This window comes from Mus pahari, chromosome 10, assembly GCF_900095145.1.
Source record: "Mus pahari chromosome 10, PAHARI_EIJ_v1.1, whole genome shotgun sequence".
NCBI classification, from domain to species: Eukaryota; Metazoa; Chordata; class Mammalia; order Rodentia; family Muridae; genus Mus; species Mus pahari.
Window position 1 is genome coordinate 946,004 of NC_034599.1, and position 21,780 is coordinate 967,783.

At 35.9% G+C, this 21,780-nt stretch overlaps 1 protein-coding gene across 9 annotated transcripts in view; it reads right to left on the reverse strand.

Annotated features, from left to right (window-relative positions):
* Nucleotides 1–21,780, reverse strand: part of Gria4 (glutamate ionotropic receptor AMPA type subunit 4) — a 379,870-nt gene that overhangs the window by 26,806 nt on the left and 331,284 nt on the right. For all 9 annotated transcript variants that reach the window (XM_021205901.2, XM_029543717.1, XM_029543716.1 and 6 more), the window contains exons 12-14: nucleotides 20,704–21,074; nucleotides 18,648–18,846; nucleotides 12,712–12,959 (exon numbers count right to left, since the gene is read on the reverse strand). In XM_021205901.2, the coding sequence (XP_021061560.1) occupies nucleotides 12,712–12,959; nucleotides 18,648–18,846; nucleotides 20,704–21,074 (818 nt within the window). The remainder of the gene's footprint in view (nucleotides 1–12,711; nucleotides 12,960–18,647; nucleotides 18,847–20,703; nucleotides 21,075–21,780) is intronic.

Consider the following 21,780-nt stretch of genomic DNA (forward strand, 5'->3'; position numbering starts at 1 on the left):
AACTGTCTGATATGATGGGGCTTTCACAGAATCGAATTGAAACTCATTTTTAAGTATTAAGCCAAAGGGAATGGACAATAACTGTGTAAGATGTAAAATATGGTGTCTCCTGCTGAACTAGTCTGTATTGCCAGAGACTTATAATTAATTTCAGGCTTTCTTAAAGCAGGAAAATTCATGGGAAAGCACTCTTTGGGCAATTGATCAGCAGAAGCAATAAGGTAAGGCACATCAAGAGTTCCTATGGAGAACTCTTCCCAGCTGTCCTGACATTCCTCTTGCCTTTGGGAATAAAATTATAATGATATGACAACAACATATCAGAAGCTGAACTTAATGTGATCAATTGTAATAATTTTTATAAAAATTGAAAATAACATGTTAGGGGAGGATTAGGAAAAAGTCTCACCTGAAACAGGAAATCACAGGTGACATTTAATTTTTTTTTAACTTTTTCTTTCATCAACCAACAAGACTTAAGTTCAGGGCACTATAGACATTATCAAATGGAGTTTTCTTCCTTAAAGTATCTGTGATTGAATAGGACGTCTGCTGTCTTCGAAAAGACAAGATAGAAAGAAGACTAAATTCGAGTATTCAATAACAATGGCCATAATAACACCACTGTCACCCATCAGCTAGATGACATGTGCATCCATAGAGTTCTGTGTCTGGATAGATATAGCATCAACTCCAATTGGTTGTTGGGATAAAGTATGAGAATGTATTCATTTACATGGGCTTTGTATATGACAGCTATTATTAAATTTTTACTTACTTCACATTACATAGTATCTGACATTTTTTCTTACTTGAATTACCTCTGTTTAGGATATTGTCTAGTTAGCTTATTGTAAAGTCAGTATATAGCTACCCTTTGGCATAATTTCAGAGAGGGTGGCTGATTGGCTCCCATTCAAAATCAATACCAGACAATTGATTGAATTCCGTGAGACATAAAGGAGAGTAGAGACCAAGAATGAGCCTGAACCCATACAAGATCATGTGCTATTGTTATTTAACTTTGGGTAACTTATTAAAAAACTTCATCAAGTAAAATGACATCAGGTGAGCAAATGGATGCATGCTGGAAACTCAGTTCGTCCCAGTGTGTTACAGAGACAGCAAAATGAGGGACATTTTTTGTAGTACTCTAATGGTCATTATGAAACTGTGCAGAAGGAGAAAACGTTATAGGAAACTATGTGTTACATCAGCAAATCTTGTCTTCCTCAGTCACTCCATCTGGTTTTCATTGGCGTCACCCTATGAACTTTAGTGACCTTGAAGTTGTATGACATAAACTTGATATAATAAAAGTTTTTCAGTTGCAATATAATTTTCTTCTTTATCAGTGGTGAATATTCTAAAAGTGGCTATATTGACAATTAATACTCTACCCTCTAAACATTACAAAATCATCATACTATTTTTCTGAAACAAATACAGCCAAATATTGCAAACCATTCTTAAAATGAAAAAAAAAAAAGGTATATTTTATCTTATGAAACACCTATTTTGTCCATAGTTGTTAAGAGTTTAGAAGCAAGCTTTTTGTGTTTGGAAATTATACAGAAATCAATCAAACGAACTAATTGTAGATATATTTCCTGGGCTGGGTAATATTAGACTGACCATGCAGCATCTACATTTCAGAGCTAAGTGGTGGCTACTTGAGAAAAAGAGGAAAATAAAAGAGAAATTAATAGTGTTGACATTGCTAAGGTTACTGTGATGTTGACATTGTTGAGGTTACTGTGTTGTCCTTAAAAATCATCTTCTTGATGAAAGTTCACATTATATGGAGGAAATTATTTTTGTCATATCTGCATATGACAACACACAATTTGTTCTCAATAATATTCAAGTAAATCCTGCCTGTACTTTCACATTAATTATACTTTTTATGAATCTCAGTGGATTTTCTCACATATGTGCCTTATCTAAAGTGTGAAGTCAGGGGGCTGGAGGGATGGCTCAACAGTTAAGAGCACTGGCAGCTCTTTCAGGCATCCTGAGCTCAATAACCAGCAGCCACATGGTGGCTCATGGCTATCTATAATAAGATCTGGTGCCCTCGTGTGGCCTGTGGGTGTACAAGCAGGCAGAACACTGCACATAATAAAGCGTGGAGCCAGCATTTCCTTTCAATCTCTATTCACATAGGTGTGTAAGACTGGCATCTCTATCTGAGAAACACCTTTAAAAACACTTTTCTGTTTCACAATATGACAGATCATAGCAAAAGAAGTGGTTTGTTTAATTTCCAAACCTTCATCTCTGTTTCTGTCACCTGGAACTGACTTTTCCCCTCACTTACAACTCCAGAGAGTTCTGAGACTGAAATATATAGGCAGAGCATGCTTCAAGTATTTAGAAGCAGAAAGGAGCTGGTTCCCATTACTTGGGATTCTCTAAGAGGCTGGTTTTGTTTGTTTGTTTGTTTGTTTTGATTGAACAAGTTAGATACTGGAGATTATTAGTTAATTTTCTGTATCTTTTTGAGAACCAACTTCAACCATGACAAAGTCTTTCTTTAGTGGATTGATTATCTACCTCTGTGTAATTTCCTCACCTAAATTAGAATTTATCCTATTTTTCACAAAAACTTAAATGTAGGTGCAAACTTGAGTCCTATATGGATATTTTGAATATACTTTAGCTTTATCGGTATTGGCAAACTGAGACAAAGAAAGAATTTTAAAAAATCTACTGTTATTTTTCAGTGTAAACTGTATTCATACTTAAAAATACAATTAAAAAAAGTTCTTTTCCCATAAGAGCACTGGAGAAAGGAGTCAGAAGACATCAGCTGTAACCTCAGCTGGGGAATTCTGGGCAAGTCACTTAACCCTTATTTGCAGTGTCATCCCCCCAAAAAAGAGTTAGAGGTATATACATTTGAAAAGAGTAATATTATGCTGTTACTCTGAGCATCTCACTTTAGAAAGATACTAGCCAATGATTTTTAGTGTTTTATATGAGCCAAATTTAAACACCATTTTAAAGTGAGCAAATTAAACAGAAAATTTAGTATTAGATGAACAGATTTTTTTGTCCAATGTAATATTGTCATTATCATATTATTTAATAGAAAGTAACTAATTGCTGTGGGAGACAGTGTAAGGTCAGTTCCTTTTACATTCTGTGTTTTCCTGATTACCTTTAAAGGTAAAACAGGTACTGTCTTAGTTCTTTGGGCACCTATATTAAGTTCCCTTATGGCTTTTTACTACAAAATTTTGCTTTTATGTTTAAAATTCTAGCAATAAAAAAGTGGGACTGGTGACAACGTTTTTCTAAATTACTTGAAGGTGCTCGTTGTAAATATCTGGAAAGAGAGGAGTCTGAAGGTTTGAGCTGAATACATGTCTGTTTAGCTCCAGTCAGATTATGGCCTCTTGGTGCATCAGAGGAAGACCCAGGAGGAAGTAACTCTTGGCGGGTTTTTATCTGTGTCTGTGCAGTGAAGAAACATGGAAGAGAAACCCATGCATGCTTTCATATACTCTGAAAGTGTGCAGCTATTAGTATCTCGTTTATTTGATTGCAACTTCAATTTACTCTTATTCCTGTTAGCTGCTAAAAAATATTCAAGAAAACATCCCACTTTATTATTTTCTTTAAAAACTTATCTGTACTCAATTTCTTGTTTGAGTAGTCCAGAATAAAAAAAGTAACCTAAATGAAATATGGCTTATTTCAGTATGATAGCTATATGACACATGGCTTTATGTGGTCAAGTCTCTCTCTCTTTTTTTAATGCCTTAGTATTGTAGACTTTGAAAGACAAGATTGAAATGGAAAAGATTGATTCATGCTTTCAATTTTCCTTTATTGTTGAATTTTGTGCTGTGAAAGTTTATGTTGAAATGGTGCTGTAAAGTTTTTAGAAGTAAATTTCATTCTTGGTACATATCTTCTTTGATTTTTGATTCTCAGAAATTGTGGGAATCTCTGTATGTAAAAGAATGATGTTCAGTTATGGAAAAGAATAAACAATGACTGCACAAGCATTTCAGTAATTTGCTCACCTACTCATCTCTTATTAAAATCATTTAATCAGTAGATTGCTTGCTTTTCAAAGGCTCAGGCATCTGGAAATGTGAAAGATGGCTTTCTATTTGCATATTCCTATGTATGTGATACTGTGTATCTATAAGAAAGACACCTCACATGTCCAGTAGTTCAGTCTGAAACCAACAGCTAGATGTCTGTCTTGAACTCCCAAGAGAAACCTTTAAAGTGAATGAACAGCAGTTTTAAAATTCTATATTAAAGCATAATATTATTCTGTCAGAATAATTACTATTTTCTATACTGTTCTGTAACATCCAAACCATTTTATTTCCCCTTTGTTAAATACAAAAGCATAAAACCAATTTCACACTGGCTGATATTATCTTATGACACAAAATACTGATCCTATCTAGAACGGTGAATGGATACTTTCTCACATACCCAGGCTTCCCTACCCTGCATGTTTTCATTTAGGGAGATGTCTGAAGAACTTATCTGCAAACAGTGCCACAAAAGTTACTGTTTGACCTGTACTGGTGCTCTGAGGATTCACAGAGAGCTACTCATAATACAGTTTTCTACATTAAACAGAAATGCTATCTTCTGATTACAAATGCCAAGTAGGTAATCTATAGAAGTCACAGTCCTATGCACTGAAATCCTATGTGCAAGAGACTTTCTTGTCACATGGTCTTCATTGAAGAGTTATTTTTTGAAAGGCTTTAATAACTACTTTGTAGTCACTGTGAAAATCTATTTTATAGAGAATAAGAAAAAAATTTTACATTAAAAAATTTAAAATTTAGAGAAGTTGACTATGAGTGTACAAATAAATTCAATATTAAAGTACAAATGAAAACAGGGCTGTGTTTCACTCAACTCTATTTTGTGCATTTCAATATGCAAGAATTCATTGTTCCCACATACTAATTCCATGCGCACAGAAATTTTTCTCTGATATTCATGATGATGCCACAGTTGCCCTTCCTTTGTTAGAAGTATTGTCACTTTATACCCGTACACTCTGACTCATTCTGGCCAGGTACACTTGAGGATGTTGAAAGCCTGAGGTTTCTCTGTTGCATAGTGTTTGTCCTGTAGCTAAGAACTGAATAATTGCAACTTGTTTATATATTCTGCCCAGATTAACAAATCCAGTTTGACCAGAAAGCAGAAACAACAGGTTCAGGCCCAGTGGTACGTGCTGTTTATGTCTACCTTCTAAGATATTGGCATCATGTATTTCTTCACCTACTCTTCCGTTAGGAGGTCTATTCTTATGCTGCACTTCACCTAGCTGTTTGGTACTTTCTTATTTGAGTACCTACATTGTTTCCCTTTCTAGTTTTAAGCTTTCCAGAACCCACTGAGGGAATGCTTCCCTCCAGTTCCATTGTGAAGACTTGTAAGAAGGAACTCATAGCTGGTATTTATCTACCATGAGAGAAAGAGATGATTCAAATGACAATACACATTTGTTTTGATCTTCTGCATGCTTAAAAATTCATGTTTATTTATTATTATTGACTTGTTTATGAGACAGAGTCTCATGTATCTCAGGCTAGCCTCATACGCCCTTTTGTCTGAGAATGTCTTTAAACTCTTAGTCTTCCTGTTGCCATTTTAGGTTCGGAGATTACAGTTACACATTACTATGGTTGATATTATTATCTATGGGACAAGTACATGAAAAGTCCAATAGTTTGAAATTTCCTTGAATATTAGAGATGGTGCCTAGTCATGGTTTTCTTATTAAAAGCTATAAAAGGTTAGACTCTACAATTTCTATTGTAGTCATTTCATTTTGTTAAATATATCTTTCTAAAATAACCATAAAAATCTCTATTCCAGCCTAGAAAAGTCACTAAAATATAACTTATAAGTAGAAAGGTAATAATGAAAAAAGAAATAAACACTACATTTAGTAATTTTTTAGCTTTCTACTGAGTGCTCAGGTGTCTGCAATGTGTCTCTAGTTGGAACCCAGAAACCATCTATAGAGTCATGTATCTGAGGATTCGGATGAAATGGAAAGAAAAATCAAAATGTGTCATGTATAGTATATCCAGGAATGTAGGAGAAGAATGTTTGTTTCCTCGTTAAGAGAAATATTATTTTAGCCATTTTTTTAATTATAGAAAGGCTAAATTAAAAACTTCAAATTTCCAATAGTTGTAGAAACTTCCATCTTTTTCTACAGAGCAGAAACATCTGGTAAATGAAGGATGGATATATGAGTCCTAGTATGCCATCATTTTCCCCAGGACACATCAATGTGTTTACCACATGTCATGCTAATTTGTGAATATAAAATAATTGGTACTCACAGTAAACACCAGTATTACTATAGAGAAGTGGGATTTGCATGCTTCTGTGTGTCTGTGAATGATAAAAGGTGCAAACAATTTTTATTCTGTTCATTTAATCCTTAGCCAGATAGACTATATTTATCTTAGTTAGGGTCTCCATTGTTATGATCATAGACTCCATGACCAAGGCAACTCGTATAAAAGAAAATATTTAATTAGTGCTGGCTTATAGTTTCAGAGGTTCAGTCTGTTATCATGGTAGGAAACATGGCATGGTGCAGTCAGACTTGGTGTTGGAGGAGCTGAGAGTTCTACATCAAAAAACAGCCAAAAGGATACTCTCCTCTGCGTTAGGAGGACCTTGCACATAGGAAACCTCAAAGCCCACTAACAATCCACAATGATGCACTTCCTCCAACAAGGCCATACCTCCTAAGAGTACCACTCCCTATGGGGCAAGTACTCAAATACATTTGTAAATGGAGGTCAAACCTATTCAAACCACCACATTTCACTCCCTGGCCCCTAGGCTTGTAGCCATATCATAATGCAAAATATATTTAGCTCAACTTCAAAAGCCCTCAATTGTCCCTGTAACCTCTTCTATTCTTGACTCTAAAGGCAGAGCCACATGACCTAAAATGCTAAATTCTGCTGCGTGCTGGGGCTGGAACATGGCACCCTGTTCTATTACATTTCTACCAGTTTCTGTTTTCAATGATTTCCTTTATTACCTAAGCTTGTCCTGGAACTTGCTATGTAGACTGACCTTAAACTCAGAGATCTGCATGCCTTTGTCTCCCGAATGCTGGGATTAGAAGTATGTACCACCATGCCTTCACCTAAGCTTTTCTTTGTCTTTTCACACAATCTTTATAAGGCCTGGATTGTAGTTCATTCTAGATATAGTCAAACTGACAATGGAGAATAGCTATCATAATCCATCCCATGTCAATCTAACACATAATCATATCTTCTTATGTTTAAATGAAAACAATAACCTGATCATAATAACTTCTAACATGATATAATCACCTGTTGTTTAACTGCAAGATAGGATTTTGGCCTGAGGTCACCATTCCCTTAATCCATTTAATATCCTAGAACACAGAATTTAGCTCCATTCCACTTCCTGGTGCCCCTTTAAATTTTATCTTGCATTTTTTCTTTCTTAGTTTGGATATGCTTGATCAAAACACTCTTCATAAGAGTGAACCACAGGGCAGAATCTATACTAGGCTTTTTTGAGACTTCCTTTTTCAATGCAATTAATTTGAATCTCTTCACTTTAGCCTCAGGCTAACTCTTTGGATTAGGGCAAAACACATGACCAAAATATCACACAAACAGTCTCTAAGGAACATGCTAATATTCTCTTCTGAAATTTCTTGAGCCAAACCCTTCAGTTTAAATCATCCTCAGCATTACTGTCTTCTAGCCTTCTACTAGAATGGCCCATTAAGCCCCACTTAAAGCATTGCACAGCTTTCCAAAGTCCCCAAATCCACATTCTTCCCAACAATATCATGGTCATGCCTATCACAGCAATACCCCAGTCCCTGGTACCAACTCAGTCATAGAGTTTCCATTGCTGAGAAGGGATAGCATGATGAAGGCAACTCTTAGAAAGGAAAACATTTAATTGGGGCTAGCTCATGGTTTCAGAGGTTCCATTTATTGTCACAATGATGGGAAGCATGGCAGTATGCAGACTGACTTGGTGGAGCCAAGAATTCTACATCTTGATTGAAGGCAGCCAGGAGGAGACTGTCTTTCTTAGAGATCCAGGAGGAGGGTCTCCTCTGCACTGGGTAGAGTCTGAACATAAGAAACCTCAAAGCCTACCCCTACTCTGATGTATTTCCTCCAAAAGGCCATACCTCCTAATAGTGACATTACTTATGGGCCAAGCATGCAAACACATGAATCTTTGGGGAGGAGGTTGTCAAGTCTGTTCAACTCACCACAATATTAAAAACGTAACGGGATCATAACAGCCTACTTTGCTGCAGCATTTGTTCAAATTTCAACAGGAATATAGAGGTCCTTCACAAGCATTTTTTTTGGCATAATAATTAATATAAAACTTTTATGCTTAAAGATAAAGCTAATTAAAATTCCAACATGAGAAAGTTTCTCTTGAAGGCCCCACCCTGAGCTAAAGTGTTATATTGGCATTTGACAGTTGTTGGAGGAGGAAGAATAGATTTCTTTGGAGTTTTGGCCACTGCTTCAGTAGATGCCTACACATCTATGCTCACAAGGCCAGGGTCAGCATTAACAAGACTCAGAGGAATAAAAGAGAATATGAATTTGTAAAGGAGTCATGTTGAAGGGTCCAGGAGGAATTAGTGGTGGATACAAAGTGGATCTGAACAAAATATATTGTATATATACATGAAATTCTGAAAAAATTAAGGAAATATTACATTAAAATTATGTTATTATTTAGAAATCCATAATGTATCATTTTCAGAAGACATAAATGAATGTTTATTAATTTATGGCCAACTGAAACTTGGTAATATTAATATCCATCTTCACACTTCTCTGTACTTTTAAGGCTTTTTATATTTATATTAAATACTAAACGTTGATTTATTTCTGATATAAAAACAAAATTTTGATTCTCACCCACTATGCTGTAAACTCTATCTCTCTAGGTTTTAAGTGCATCTGAACTTATGATAAAGTATGCTTTACAAATTTCACGTTGTAAAATGGTTCTATAGTATAACACATCTTTCACACACAAACTACAATATTATTTCATGTATCTACCCTAGGAAGAATGTGAAAGAAAGGTCCAAATATCCCATAAGAGCACTGGATCTGCTACACATAGAAAGAAAAAGTCTAATAAAAGATGTAGCTTTCTATTTCCTATTCTTTGTATACTATCACCCTACATCCCCCTAGACCCCCATCACTGTGCTGCTGCTAGGAGTTTGTGAGTGCCTACTGTATAAGAACCATGATAGGCCTGGTTTGCAAGGACGAGCTGAGCATCTCTAAGTCCAACTAGGATTTTTATTTTCAGAATTCACCCACTGATATAAATGATTATGGCCAGTTTGTGTAAAAAGAATCTAAACAATGGTTAAATTTGAATGTAAAGGTGATAATGTTGACGGTATTGACATTAAGTTAAAATAAATAAACATCTCTCATCAAAACTTTATATTCATTGTATCTCATTATAATGACTCCTGAAATATATATTTCAAAATAACCCTTAAGAATTTGCCAATTAGAAAATAGTTATTAGAGTATTTTTCAGTAGCCAGAGTAGAGAAGAGATGTGGAAGGTGCCATGTATTCCAGAGAACCTTACACAGTAATGTGTGTGTACGAAAGAGATTCAGAAGAAATAAAAAGATCAATATACCTGGCACGGTTGTGCCATGTAAGAGTTGGAGAATCTATGTTAAAATGCAGTAATAGTTTCAGAGCTGTCTATAACTGAAAGCTTAATGTTTTTAAGATTTGCATATATCTCTAGTGAATAACGTTCTGAAATGAAATCTGTATGAACAGTAAAAGGGTCTGCTTATCATGTTTTCCATTTATACCAGGTCACCTGGAACATTTTTATTATCTGTGCTGTACTTAGGGTCTGTTGTTTGCTATTCAGGCTATGTACTGCTGAGCAACACACCAGTCCCTACAGTGACATTTTCTAGACTAGTCACAGATACATTCTCTGCAATGATTTTGCCTGTATTTGTTTTAAAGCTCACAGTAAAGAAGTCATGACTGTCTATTCTAATTATATGTCCCCTATTTCTCTTTTCTGTTACATTTATTCTGTAGCATTTTGAACAAATAGTAAGGTATGGAAGCTTAAAACTATAGATGAAAGGAACATGGCCAGCTATTTACCAGCCTTATCTGGTTATGCTTACACAGAAGGAAATATTACTGTTTTATCTTTTCTAAAGCTTCACATTGCTTAGCAAATCAGAACAGAGTTTGTGAGAAAGCCACAGTTAATTACAAAGAATTACATGTCTTACCATAAGCAGAAAAATTAATGCAAAGACCAAATTTAAAAAAAAAATAGACAAGTTTCTGCTGAGTAAGATATGTTTCATGGGCACCTGATGACAGTGTGCCTTCTGGATCTTGCTTTTATGAACACAATTAAGGTGAACTTATTTCTAGAAACTAAATAATGTATACAAAAGATGATTATTCATTCAACTCTGTATTGATTTGCCTTTCTTGAAAGAGAAGTCTCTTAGGGGAAGAAGAATGAGAAGTTTAATTTAATAGGCCCCTCTTGCTTACAGGGCTGGGGATGGAGGAGTTGAGTTAGGAGGAAAGGTGAATGCTTTTAGCCTTCCGTATCTTTCCAGTGCTTTTGAAGACAGGGACAGAATGGCTATGGCTTTGGCATGCAAGCGCCAGCTTGCTCAGGAAACTGTGGCATAAAAAATGTGTAAACAAACTCCCCATCAAGGAAGCTGAGTTTAACAGATGCCTCATTAACAAAATCTAGACAAGGGCAGGAAAAGAGGGGGAAGCCAATCACTCACTATTACACAGTTCTAGACAGATGAAGCCCTTCAGCATTGCCCCAAACAATGCCTGTAGTGTTGTTTTCACAAAGTGGCACATTTAAGAGGAAACTCTGTAGTCATCAATGGGAGGCAGAAGCTTAGGGCCAAATTCAGTTCCAGAAGCTTGACTTTATCAGAAGACACAAAATAGAGGCCAAGGCAGCTATATCCACTGAGAATTAATTAAGAGAGACAGCCAGTGAATGTAATCAATAGCTTGACCATGGATATGTATATACCAACCACAGTGGCTTTCACCTTTCTATTTCTTGTAAGTTCCTTACACTAAGGTATTCTTGTACATCTACCTCCACAGAAGGGTATCTGATATCTGACTGAATGTAAATTGTATACTTTTAAAAATATCTCATACAAGATATGTCAACAAAGTTGAAACATCCTGGTGGCAGTTTAAGTTTCTAAATGGATGAAATTGTTTTAGTTAGACCCCTTGTGGGTAATTTACTAGTTTGAAGTTTCCCTGATTATTTCTCTAGGTTTTTATGAGATGTTTGATCAAATTAACCAGAGAGTGAAGATGCTATAATCCATATTCAAATTTGCCTTTACTGACTGCTTTTTTTAAAAAAAATAACTGTTTCTTTTAAAGTTCCCTGTTCATAGAATACCCTCCCCCACACAAATCCTTCCGCCATACCCATACTTGTTTCACAAACAGATGTCTCACTCCTTGCCCAACACAACCCAAGTACATTGCAGTTCCCTTTCTGAAGCCAATTAAAATAACTACAGAACACTGATGTTGCTTTCATTGTGACCGTGCAATAGCACAATTCTAATTACCTTCAGTTTTCAATGGCTTACCAGAAACATCACTTCTCAAGACCAGGTTCTTGGTTAAGCCCTTTAGCAAGGACTGTGATTTCCTCTTGAATCTGTGCTTTGTGCTTCTCTCCTAAGCAGCACTGAGACCAGAGTGATTTGTCAGTTATCATTTGCTCTAGCCACAGTAGGTTCAAAGTAGCCTTTATTACTTAAGGAAATTAGAGAATACTGCCTCCTGAGTGTAAACATGAATTTTCTATGTCAAGAGTCAAAAGGATGCAAAGGGTAGATTTGACCAGTATTTCTGTAAGAGTGAAAGTCTCCTCTTTAACCCATACAGGTAATGCTTTTCTTGTGAGCCACTTGGCAGAGTCTATCTACATCTCATTTTGTCATACTTGATCTAACTTTACAGATCTTACTCACACCATACTCCCTTTAAAATAGATGGGAATGTGACCTGAGTAAGCACCATAAAGTCAGAGGCTACCCTTTTATCTAGGTCTGGTTGGTTTTATATGTGGATGTGCAGTACCAATGCAACCTCAACATACACTGGAAGAGAATGATGCAATACTAAATGAAACACTGAAATGGAAACAGACAATCTCTCTTTTGGGAAGAAATGGGTTCCTTCTTACTCAGAGTCTGGCAACACAATGATAAAGTGCAGAATCACTATTGATATATGGCAGCACGCAGCATCATTCTTTGTGGGCAAAACAACAGAAAACAGTTGATGAGATCTAGAAAAAAATACAATACCCATGATTTAGCCCACTGCAGGGAGCTAGTGTTCAACCACTTTGGTTTTTATATGGCCTTCAAAGGTTAATGTCAACTATGGTCATTTTAGAATCAAAATTAAAAAATGCTTTTACCTGATTGTTGATCAAAAGTATGAGATGAAGAAAAAGAAAATAAACCAACAAACACACTATGTTTACACAGAAAGTAAAATATTCTTTCAGGGACATCAGGGAAGGTGGAATACTATAACAATGCATGATCTATTGTTATACTATTCCACCCACCTTAATGAGGAACCCTTAGGCGTTGCTACACCATAGCCTTTGGAATCCAGGTTTCCTCCCACTTTCATCGTGTCACAGGGCTTTCGCTGCTCAATGTATTCATTCATCGTGGACTCCAGGAGGAAGGCAAATTTGCCCTTAGACTTGCGGACACGGGCCACGCCCTCAGCTGTAGTTCTAGTGAACACAGACGGCTCTGCCGATCGCATGTAGGTCCACATCTTTTCATATACTGCTATTTTTGATCTCTGGAGGAAATGCAAATAAAATTAAATACAGGAAAGAAGGGAACAGCATGTTAATATAGACAGAAGTGAGGTTACAGTACGTCTTTTAGGCCATTCTATTATCAGTTATTCAGTTTGAATAGCAGAAACCTAAGTCTTTAGAAATTGGAAAACTAAACTTTTAAAATTCTTTTTAGAAATCAACCAAATGCCAGACATTTATAGTGATGATCTAAAAGGCATGTACCACTTGCCATGATGATTATTATACTTACCATTTTACTCAAATATTGTTTTGATGTTATTGAATGTAAAAGGTCCTGAAAAGCATTGAAATTTCTATCACATGAATGTTCTATCACATTCATGAGGAAGATGAAAAGGATCAGGTCAGACCTCATTTTTGCTTCTGTAAAACTCTTCTAAGCTCTACATTTGAGTCGTAATAGAGTTACTCTGTGTGTGTGTGTGTGTGTGTGTGTGTGTGTGAGTGTTTGTGTATGTGTGTATATACATATATGTATGTGTGTATGTGTGTGCATGTGTGTGTTATGTATATTATATCTAATATACATTTGAGTTGCAATAGAGTTGTTATATATATAATAGTCTATATATTATTTTATATAATATATAAAACATTATATATAACATATAAATAAAGTTATATGTAACAACTCTATTACAACTCAAATATATGGTATATATATGATAAATATATATTATATATATATTTTTTTCATGCCTCAAAAGGTCAGTTTATATTGTCAATCCTTGAACATTCAAGGGACAGAAGATACGCACTGTACTTTACAAATTGAGTACCTCTGAAGAATATCCAAGTGCCAGATGACTCACACAGATTGAGATTGAATCATACCAAACCAACAAGTAAAATAGCACACAGGGCTTTAAAGACAAGTGGTTTTTGTTTTCACACTTCCTTTTGGCTTCACTCATTCTAACCCGTGACTCTAGCCAAGAAGCTTATTTACTTTTGTAAGTTACTTCTCTCTGACTTTATTACACTTATTATTTAATTTACTTAAATTGTTTTGGACTTTATGTTAAATTTTAGTTAGTTACTATTATTGTGTGTGAGTGTACATAAACATGTGTATATGGTTGTACATGCATGAACATTTGTGAGGTCACATGTCAACTTTGGGTGTCTTTGCTCAGGTCCTATCCACCCTATTCTTTGGCTCAGGTTATTTTTTTTATTAGTTATTTTATTTATTTACAATTCAATTGTTATCTCTTTTCCTGGTTTCCCCTCCACAAACCCCTTATCCTATATCCCCTCCCCCTGCTTTTATGAGGGTGCTCCCCCACCCACACACTCACTTCCACCTCTGTATCCCCCTATACTGGAGCATCAAGCTTCCACAGAACCAAGGTCCTTCCCTCCCATTGATGCCAGATAAGGTAACCTTCTGCTACATATGTAGCTGGAGCCATGAACACATCCATGGCTCTTTGGTTGATATTTTAGTTCCTGGAACTTTGGGGGGTCCGATTAGTTGATATTGTTCTTCCTACAGTGTTGCAATCCCCTTCAGCTCCTTCCCTTTAATGTACCATGGGGTTACTGGGACTCATTCTGATGGGTGGCTGTATCTGTATTAGTCAGGTACTGGCAGAGCCTCTCGGAATCTAGCAGGCTAGTTTGGCTGGCTTGTATGCCCTAAGGACCTGCTTGTCCTGCCTTTCTAGTGCTGGGATTACAAGTCTACAGCACAATGCTCAGCTTGCATGGCCTGCATTTTACCAAATGAATTTTCTCCTTTAAAAAAAAATTAAGAATACAAGAAAAGCGCTAATCACTTGCCAGGTTTGCAGTGACAGCTGAACACTACATCTAAAGAGTAAGAGAGCAAACACAAATAGTAGAATAGGAAAAAATTAGTATTAAAAGTTTTTAGGCCATCAATATTTTCTTGAATGTTCACTTTTTCATTTTATATATGTGTTTATTATGTATGTATGTGTACATATGATATTATCTGTGTGGAAACATGTGTGAGTGGAACTTTATGTGCATTTTTGTATAAATATATGTGGCAGCCTAAGATTAATATTGGAAATCATCCATAATTGCTTTTCCACTTTATTCATTGAGCCACGGCATCTCAATCCAAACCAGAGTCTTGCTAGCCAATTTTCTCTGGGGAATCTCCTATCTCTCTCTACCTTCTGGAAAAGAGGTTTCAGGTTAGAACGGTTCTGGAAATCTACCTCCTGAGGACTCATCTAGCTCTGGATTTTCCTTAAAATTCTGGAAAAAAAAAAGATGAATCCATACAGTATTGGACTTATAAGCAGGGCTCTGAAGGGCTGAGCTTCCCTCAGTGGGAAGAGGTCAGAGGTCAGATGAAAACACATTCATGGGCAAATGCTGGATCTGTTTTGCCATTGTGGCAAAGTTTAGAAATGTTGACTGTGATTGAAAGGGTACTGACTTGGCAAGATCGTACACATGGAAAAAGCATGAGGGGTGAGAAAGGCAGAGAGCTAGAAACAACATCCATGCCCATAGTTTTCTGGGGTGCTGCATATTTGTTCATGCTTGAGGGCAAGCAAATATTTATAATTTTGATGAGATGGGCTGAAATGAGGGACATTCTTCAGACCCAGAAAGCTAATAAATACAATAGTCATGGACATTCTAAGTCCCCAAATCTTTCAACTGTAGAGTCTACTTAAAAATCAGGCATGGTAAATAGATATGTCCAAGGTAATAAGTAAAGATCACATAAAAGTCACTTTTCAAATTAGACACATCAGATCTGCTTGTTTCATTGTTATTGTATAACAATGCCTGAAAATCTATCTGATTTTGAGCATCAGTGTCTCAGTTCAAACAACCCTGTCGTTTTAATGATACTATTCTTCTTCCTCACATATGAAGCATTTCATATATTTGCCCTTAATAGAAAATGAATATCATGCGTTCTAATGGATGTTTTGTTGCTTTCTTTCTGTAAGTGGTGTCGGCAGTAGGGCCCATGTTATGGGGAGATCTCATCTGTGTCTTGTTTGATAAAATTTTAAGCCCTGAGCTGGTCTTCTACTTCACTTATTTTTCCATCATGCTGATGACTTAAGTAAGCAGATGATTCAATTTGTGTTGAAGTGAAATCAGTGTGTTTGGTAAAATATGTAATGTAAAAGTGTTTGAACAGAATGGCTTCATGCATGACATGTAGAATGCTTTAGAAACAGAATCATGGTTGTGCTTCACATGTGTGCAAGACCCCAAGTGTAGCAAGTTTCATAATGGAGTGAAGCAAAGGCAAATACATATAAAATTTCCCCCATACATGGCCTATATTGCTTTTGCAGCTGGTAATAGCAGTTCTTTCTTGTGGAGTGCTGTGTGTGGGTCACTCACTGCCTGAGGTGGCCAAGTGGAGCTGACAGATGAGCCATTACTGTGTACATTTAAGAAAGCATTTCTGACAAGTACAAAAATGCCCTTCACATCCTGTTTTTCTGCTCATTAGGCAAATGGTTTATTTAAACCAGGTCACCAAGAATGGGTATGGAGGGAGTCAAACAGAGTAGGAAATGAGTGGTTTTGTGTGTGTGTGTGTGTGTGTGTGTGTGTGTGTGTTTGTTTGTTTTAAAATGAGAAAACCCAAATGTACACATTCCTGAAATTCCTGAAAGTGTTCTGCTGGGAAAATTACTCTTTAGCCTTTGGAGTTTTCTGCAAGAAGAAATACACACACTTATGAAAATCTTCCTATTGTAAAACTGAAGATGAGCAAGAGAGAGAAAAAAAAGAGAACTTGATGGGGGATAGGGCTTGTACAGAAAAGCAGCTTTTCATGTTCCCTTTTATCTACTTCACCAGTTTTCAGATTTGAACAGGAAAGACAACGCTTTGTAAAAGATTAAGGAGTCAGTCTTTGCATTGTGTGGGCTGCTAAAGAGCTTTATGGCAAGTTATTGATTGTTTGATTCTTGAAAGGTATCAACATGATATGTCTTTACCCAAGGTCGGATGATGAACCTGCACATATTGGCATTGAGTGAGCATGATCCATCACTTCTCAGTGAAAGGTGAGTGACAGCATTCTATTGTGATGCAGATTGGTTTCCAGGCAAAAATCAGGAAGCTTACCTCTTCAGTAAGTTAAGAGAATGCTTGGCTGTATAATATTGCTAATAAAGTTTCCTGTCAGGAAAAATACTTAGCAATTCAGAAAAATTTACAAATATTTTTGGAACATTTGAAATTTGAAGTAGTACTGTGGGTAATGTTCAACAATAAGCACAACTATGCTCATTTTTTTCTTCGTTTTAAGCTTTGAGTGATTTGTTCTTTCAGATTTATGTAAATATCCGTAATATTATATAACCAAAATGAAAATAACAATGCTCTTCTTAAAAGGTACTTCAGTGAAATTTGGGTAAATTTAAAGTTGGCACACATTTGGTTTGTCTATTTTCAAGCTAGTGAGAAAATGACATATTTAACTCTCTCAGATACTATCTAAAAATATGAAAGTTATTATTGCTTTCAAATAAAAAGCTTAGAAAATAGTGAAACATCTCTCACATTCCAAATAATTTACCACCTGTTGTCTTCAAACACTTGATATTAAATACAAAATATATTCATCACTACTACTTTAATATCTATGAAAATGTCACTTTAGCTACCCTTTAATATTTTGTCCCTAATTAGAAAAATGATCTGGCAATACCTGTGTGTGCACATTGCTAAGTAAGTATTGTAGACCTAAGAAGAAACAAACTAGCAGGGGATTCACAGAAAAGAAGGGAATATTTGAGGTAAGGGAGGACAAATAGGAAGGGGATGTGGACAGATATGGGGAGGACAGTAGGGGAAAGAGATGGATGGATGGATGGATGGATAGATGGATAAAGACAAAGTATAATAACTCATATGAACAAAAATATCCCACAGCCAAACCAGTTACTTTTTAAACTTATACAAACAAAAATAAAACCCAATCTCAAAAAGGTTAAAACAATTTAACTCCCAAATGGAACATCTGACAAGATAAAACCCAGCAGACAGACAAACAAAATCAGTGTTTCAGTGACAGAGAGCAGAAGGTACCACCTCCACACATGTGACACAGTAGTGTCACTCTGAAACATCTTACTGCGAAACAAAAGTCACCAAGTATAAATCCCATATAACCTAACAAGGTCCCCAGAGTCATCATTACAGAGTTTCCCAAACAACTGGTAAGGAGGTACTTTGCTTATCAACAGGATTTTGTAAGAAAGAAAACATACAGACTAATTCAGTTCAGAAAGCAGTATAGTCTGCCACTGAGGTTTTGGGGGTGGAATTCAGCAAATTAAATGCAGTCTTTAACAGAAATGTTCCCTTCCTTTTTTTATATTCTTGGCCTCAAAATACCAAGCTTACCTAAAGTAAAACCATCAGAGAATGAGTAACACAGGAGTGTAGGGTAAATCATGTTTTATATAACATAACCTTAGTTACCTTTTTACTGTTATTTTTTAGAGAGGTTTCCTCTTGTGAAACAGTTTTGGCAAGTTAAAATTATGATTATAAAAACCTGAGAGGACATGCTAAGTAGTAAACTCAGTTGTTGCCAATGCATTTTTTAATCTATTCTAGTTTAGGTCATAATATTACTGTCACAAACATTGTCCAGAATTCATAATTATGAAGGTGCTGTTATTTTTCCTGTGACTTACTCTGAAGAATTCTTTTGTTGACCCTGAATCAAGTGTTCCATAGGCAATTTCTGTTTGTTTGGCCAGGTCTTCTGCACTTTCTATGGGGGAGACCATTCTCTCCACTGTCAGGAATGCAGCCAGATTAGCAGTGTAGGACGAGATAATGATGAGTGTGAAGAACCACCAGACGCCTCCAACAATCCGACCCGACAGGGATCTAAGTATGGAGAAGATAACACAGTTTTCCCCTTTCAAACCCCAAAATTGTGCTATTTTCTGTTAGTCTATTTAATAATGATATCCTTTACATTATAACTAAGATGCAAGTGTCACTGAAGACATGACAAATTGAATTTATTATTTTATTGGCAGAAATGTGGAACTTTCCTCTCTGGCAGATATCAAAAGGAATGTAGTCCTCAGTGCCCAGAGACTGAGGGAAAGCCCATCTGAGCTTTACTGGATGCCATAGTAGGCCAGATTGGAAGACTGAGTCCCAAGTGACCTACCTTTGAGCTGAGCAGATGTCCTAAAGGTATTTTTTATGTTGACATAACAATGTCTACTAAGAATGTGCACATGAGTTATAACTCACAGAAGGAAAATTAAAATGATATAAACTTTAAAAATGCAGGAAAGAATGCTCATACTGAATTTTACTCATTCTTACCAGCAAGGCATGAGCTCTCTTCCTATGTAGTCTAGGCTAGCCTGAATCTATATAGCAAAGGTTTCTTATACTTGGTCAGTTCTCATGCCTCAGCCTCCTGAGTGCTGGTATTATTGGTAGGCAAACCACTATTCATGCCAAATAGTATTAAATTTTGAAATTACATATTTTAATTTATGGATTGGCATGTGCTCATGTTCACTATGTTATACACAAGAGGCCAGAGGACAACTTGAAGGAGTTATTTATCTTCATCTACCAGGTGATTTTCAGCTATTGAACTCAGATTCTTGGGTTTGGTGGTAAGCATGTTTACCCTCTGAGAAATCTCCCTAGTCCTAAACACTTTTTGTTTTGTGTAAAGAGTCACTTGGAATTTTCTATGGAGCTTCTATGCTCCAAACTTCTTTGCTAATTTAAATCAAATAGTTGGCAATTTGAAGCTTGGCATCTGCTATATTTTAACTTAATATTGACTTAATCTTCACTTCAAAAAACTTGGTCTTTACTGATTCTTTCTACTTGACTCTGAGTGCTATGTTATTGAAATTTTAAGCAGATTTTTGCCATTTTCTGGGTTGTCTGAATTTCTGATGCATTGGGTCCAAAAGGCCTTCTTTTGGGAACATAGATATATTTACACACACACACACACACACACACACACACACACACACACACACACACACACCCTCTAAACATATATGTTCAAATATATAACACCCAATATTTTGCATCGTATACATTTAGTTGCACCAAGAGTGAAATGAAGCATCTTTCATGTAATGATCTAGAGTTTGGTGATGCAATAACTGAGTGGCACCAAAGAAAGGAAATCACAATCACAACTCCTCTTGTAGAAACAGAGCTATTAAATTAGCATAGAGTTTACATGGTCAAATCTTTCTCTTATGCTCAGTTTCTGTACATCTCTTTATGAAAATCCATGCACATCTATTATGAGCCATACAGACTCTTTTTTTTTAGAATCCCTACAGCAAAGATTTGCCTCAAGTTTCCTGTGTTAAATTCCACATGAATTTTGATGACAGATCATAGTAATAGACAAAGCAACAATTTTTGGAGAGGAGATACCATGAAAGTGGGTGTTATTCTACAATTTTGTTAACACTTGTCAAGTCATTGGATGAAATCATACTACAAAATAATTCTGGGGAGTGGCAGTGGATTGCATAATGACTTTTCTGTTGAAGTTACTTTCTGTATTGCATCCATCTTTTGTGGTAGCTTAGAAGAAATTAGTGATATATTACTTAGGATGATCTGAGAATTGAAAATTTTCCTGCATTACAGAAAATGTTTTGACTCCAGGAAAGGAAGATACAGAAAGAGATTGTGGAGAAAAATCAGAATTCTGAAACCTAGTGAAGTTTTGATACTAACCTGGGCGAAATGTCACATCCTTGTTGCATAAAGGCACCCAGGGAAAACCAGAGGCTGTTAAAGATGCCAAACTCATTGGGAGGCTGGTCACTGGGTCCTTCTTTTCCATCCTCAGGCTCTTCTGTGTGCCACTCATATGGGCTAAACCTACTGACTAGGAACAAGACCACGCTGACACCAATGTATGCAAACACTATGCACATCCAGATCTCATAGGCCAGAGGGTCCAAGAAGGAAAACACTCCTGGTTTAGATTTCTGAGGCTTCTTGATCATGATAGAGATGCCTAAACTCATAAAGGGCTTAGAAAAGTCGATGACCTCCTCTCGCACCAATGTGATTGTCAGAGGTGCAATAGCAATCTCTGCTTTCTACAAGAGAAAAGACACATGGAAATACACAAGTTAGTGGAGTTCACGATGCAGTTAGTAGTAGAGTATTTGGCAAAGTTTATCAGTTATGTATTTTTTTTTAATCACTGGAAGTATCATCAGTGATTAATCCCAATCACAGGCTAATAAAACATGTAGTGGTTTTGTTTCATGAGATATTACTTAAATTGCATAGAACTATTTTAGCTGTCAAGGTATTTTATTTTTTTTTATTTTTTTATTTTTGGTTTGGTTGGTTTAGTATTTTTTTGTTTTGTTTTGTTATTATTGTTGTTGTTTTGTTTTGTTTTTTGAGACAGACAGAATTCCTCTGTAGTTTAGGCTGGTACTGGACTCATGATCTTCATCTTCTCCAAGTTTATGGGTACTGCCTGATTATCAATATTTACCTGATCAAATAACCCTTGTTCTTTTGACAACATATTGCAACTAAGTTCACACACAAAAATCTGAAAATTGGTATTTGATTCATATGATATACACATATTGATTTTCTTTTTCCAATATTCTTTTAAAATAAGATTTTAGAATATAAAAGCTTTAATTAATTCTTAGATATAAAGATCAAAAGTCACCCTTTTCAGAGTTTGGTGACCCTGAGTGTTTCTTTTTTTTTTCTTCCTGCAGCTCTAAAATGGGGCTGTGTTTTTGTCTATTTACCTTAATGTGTGACTAAAATTATATA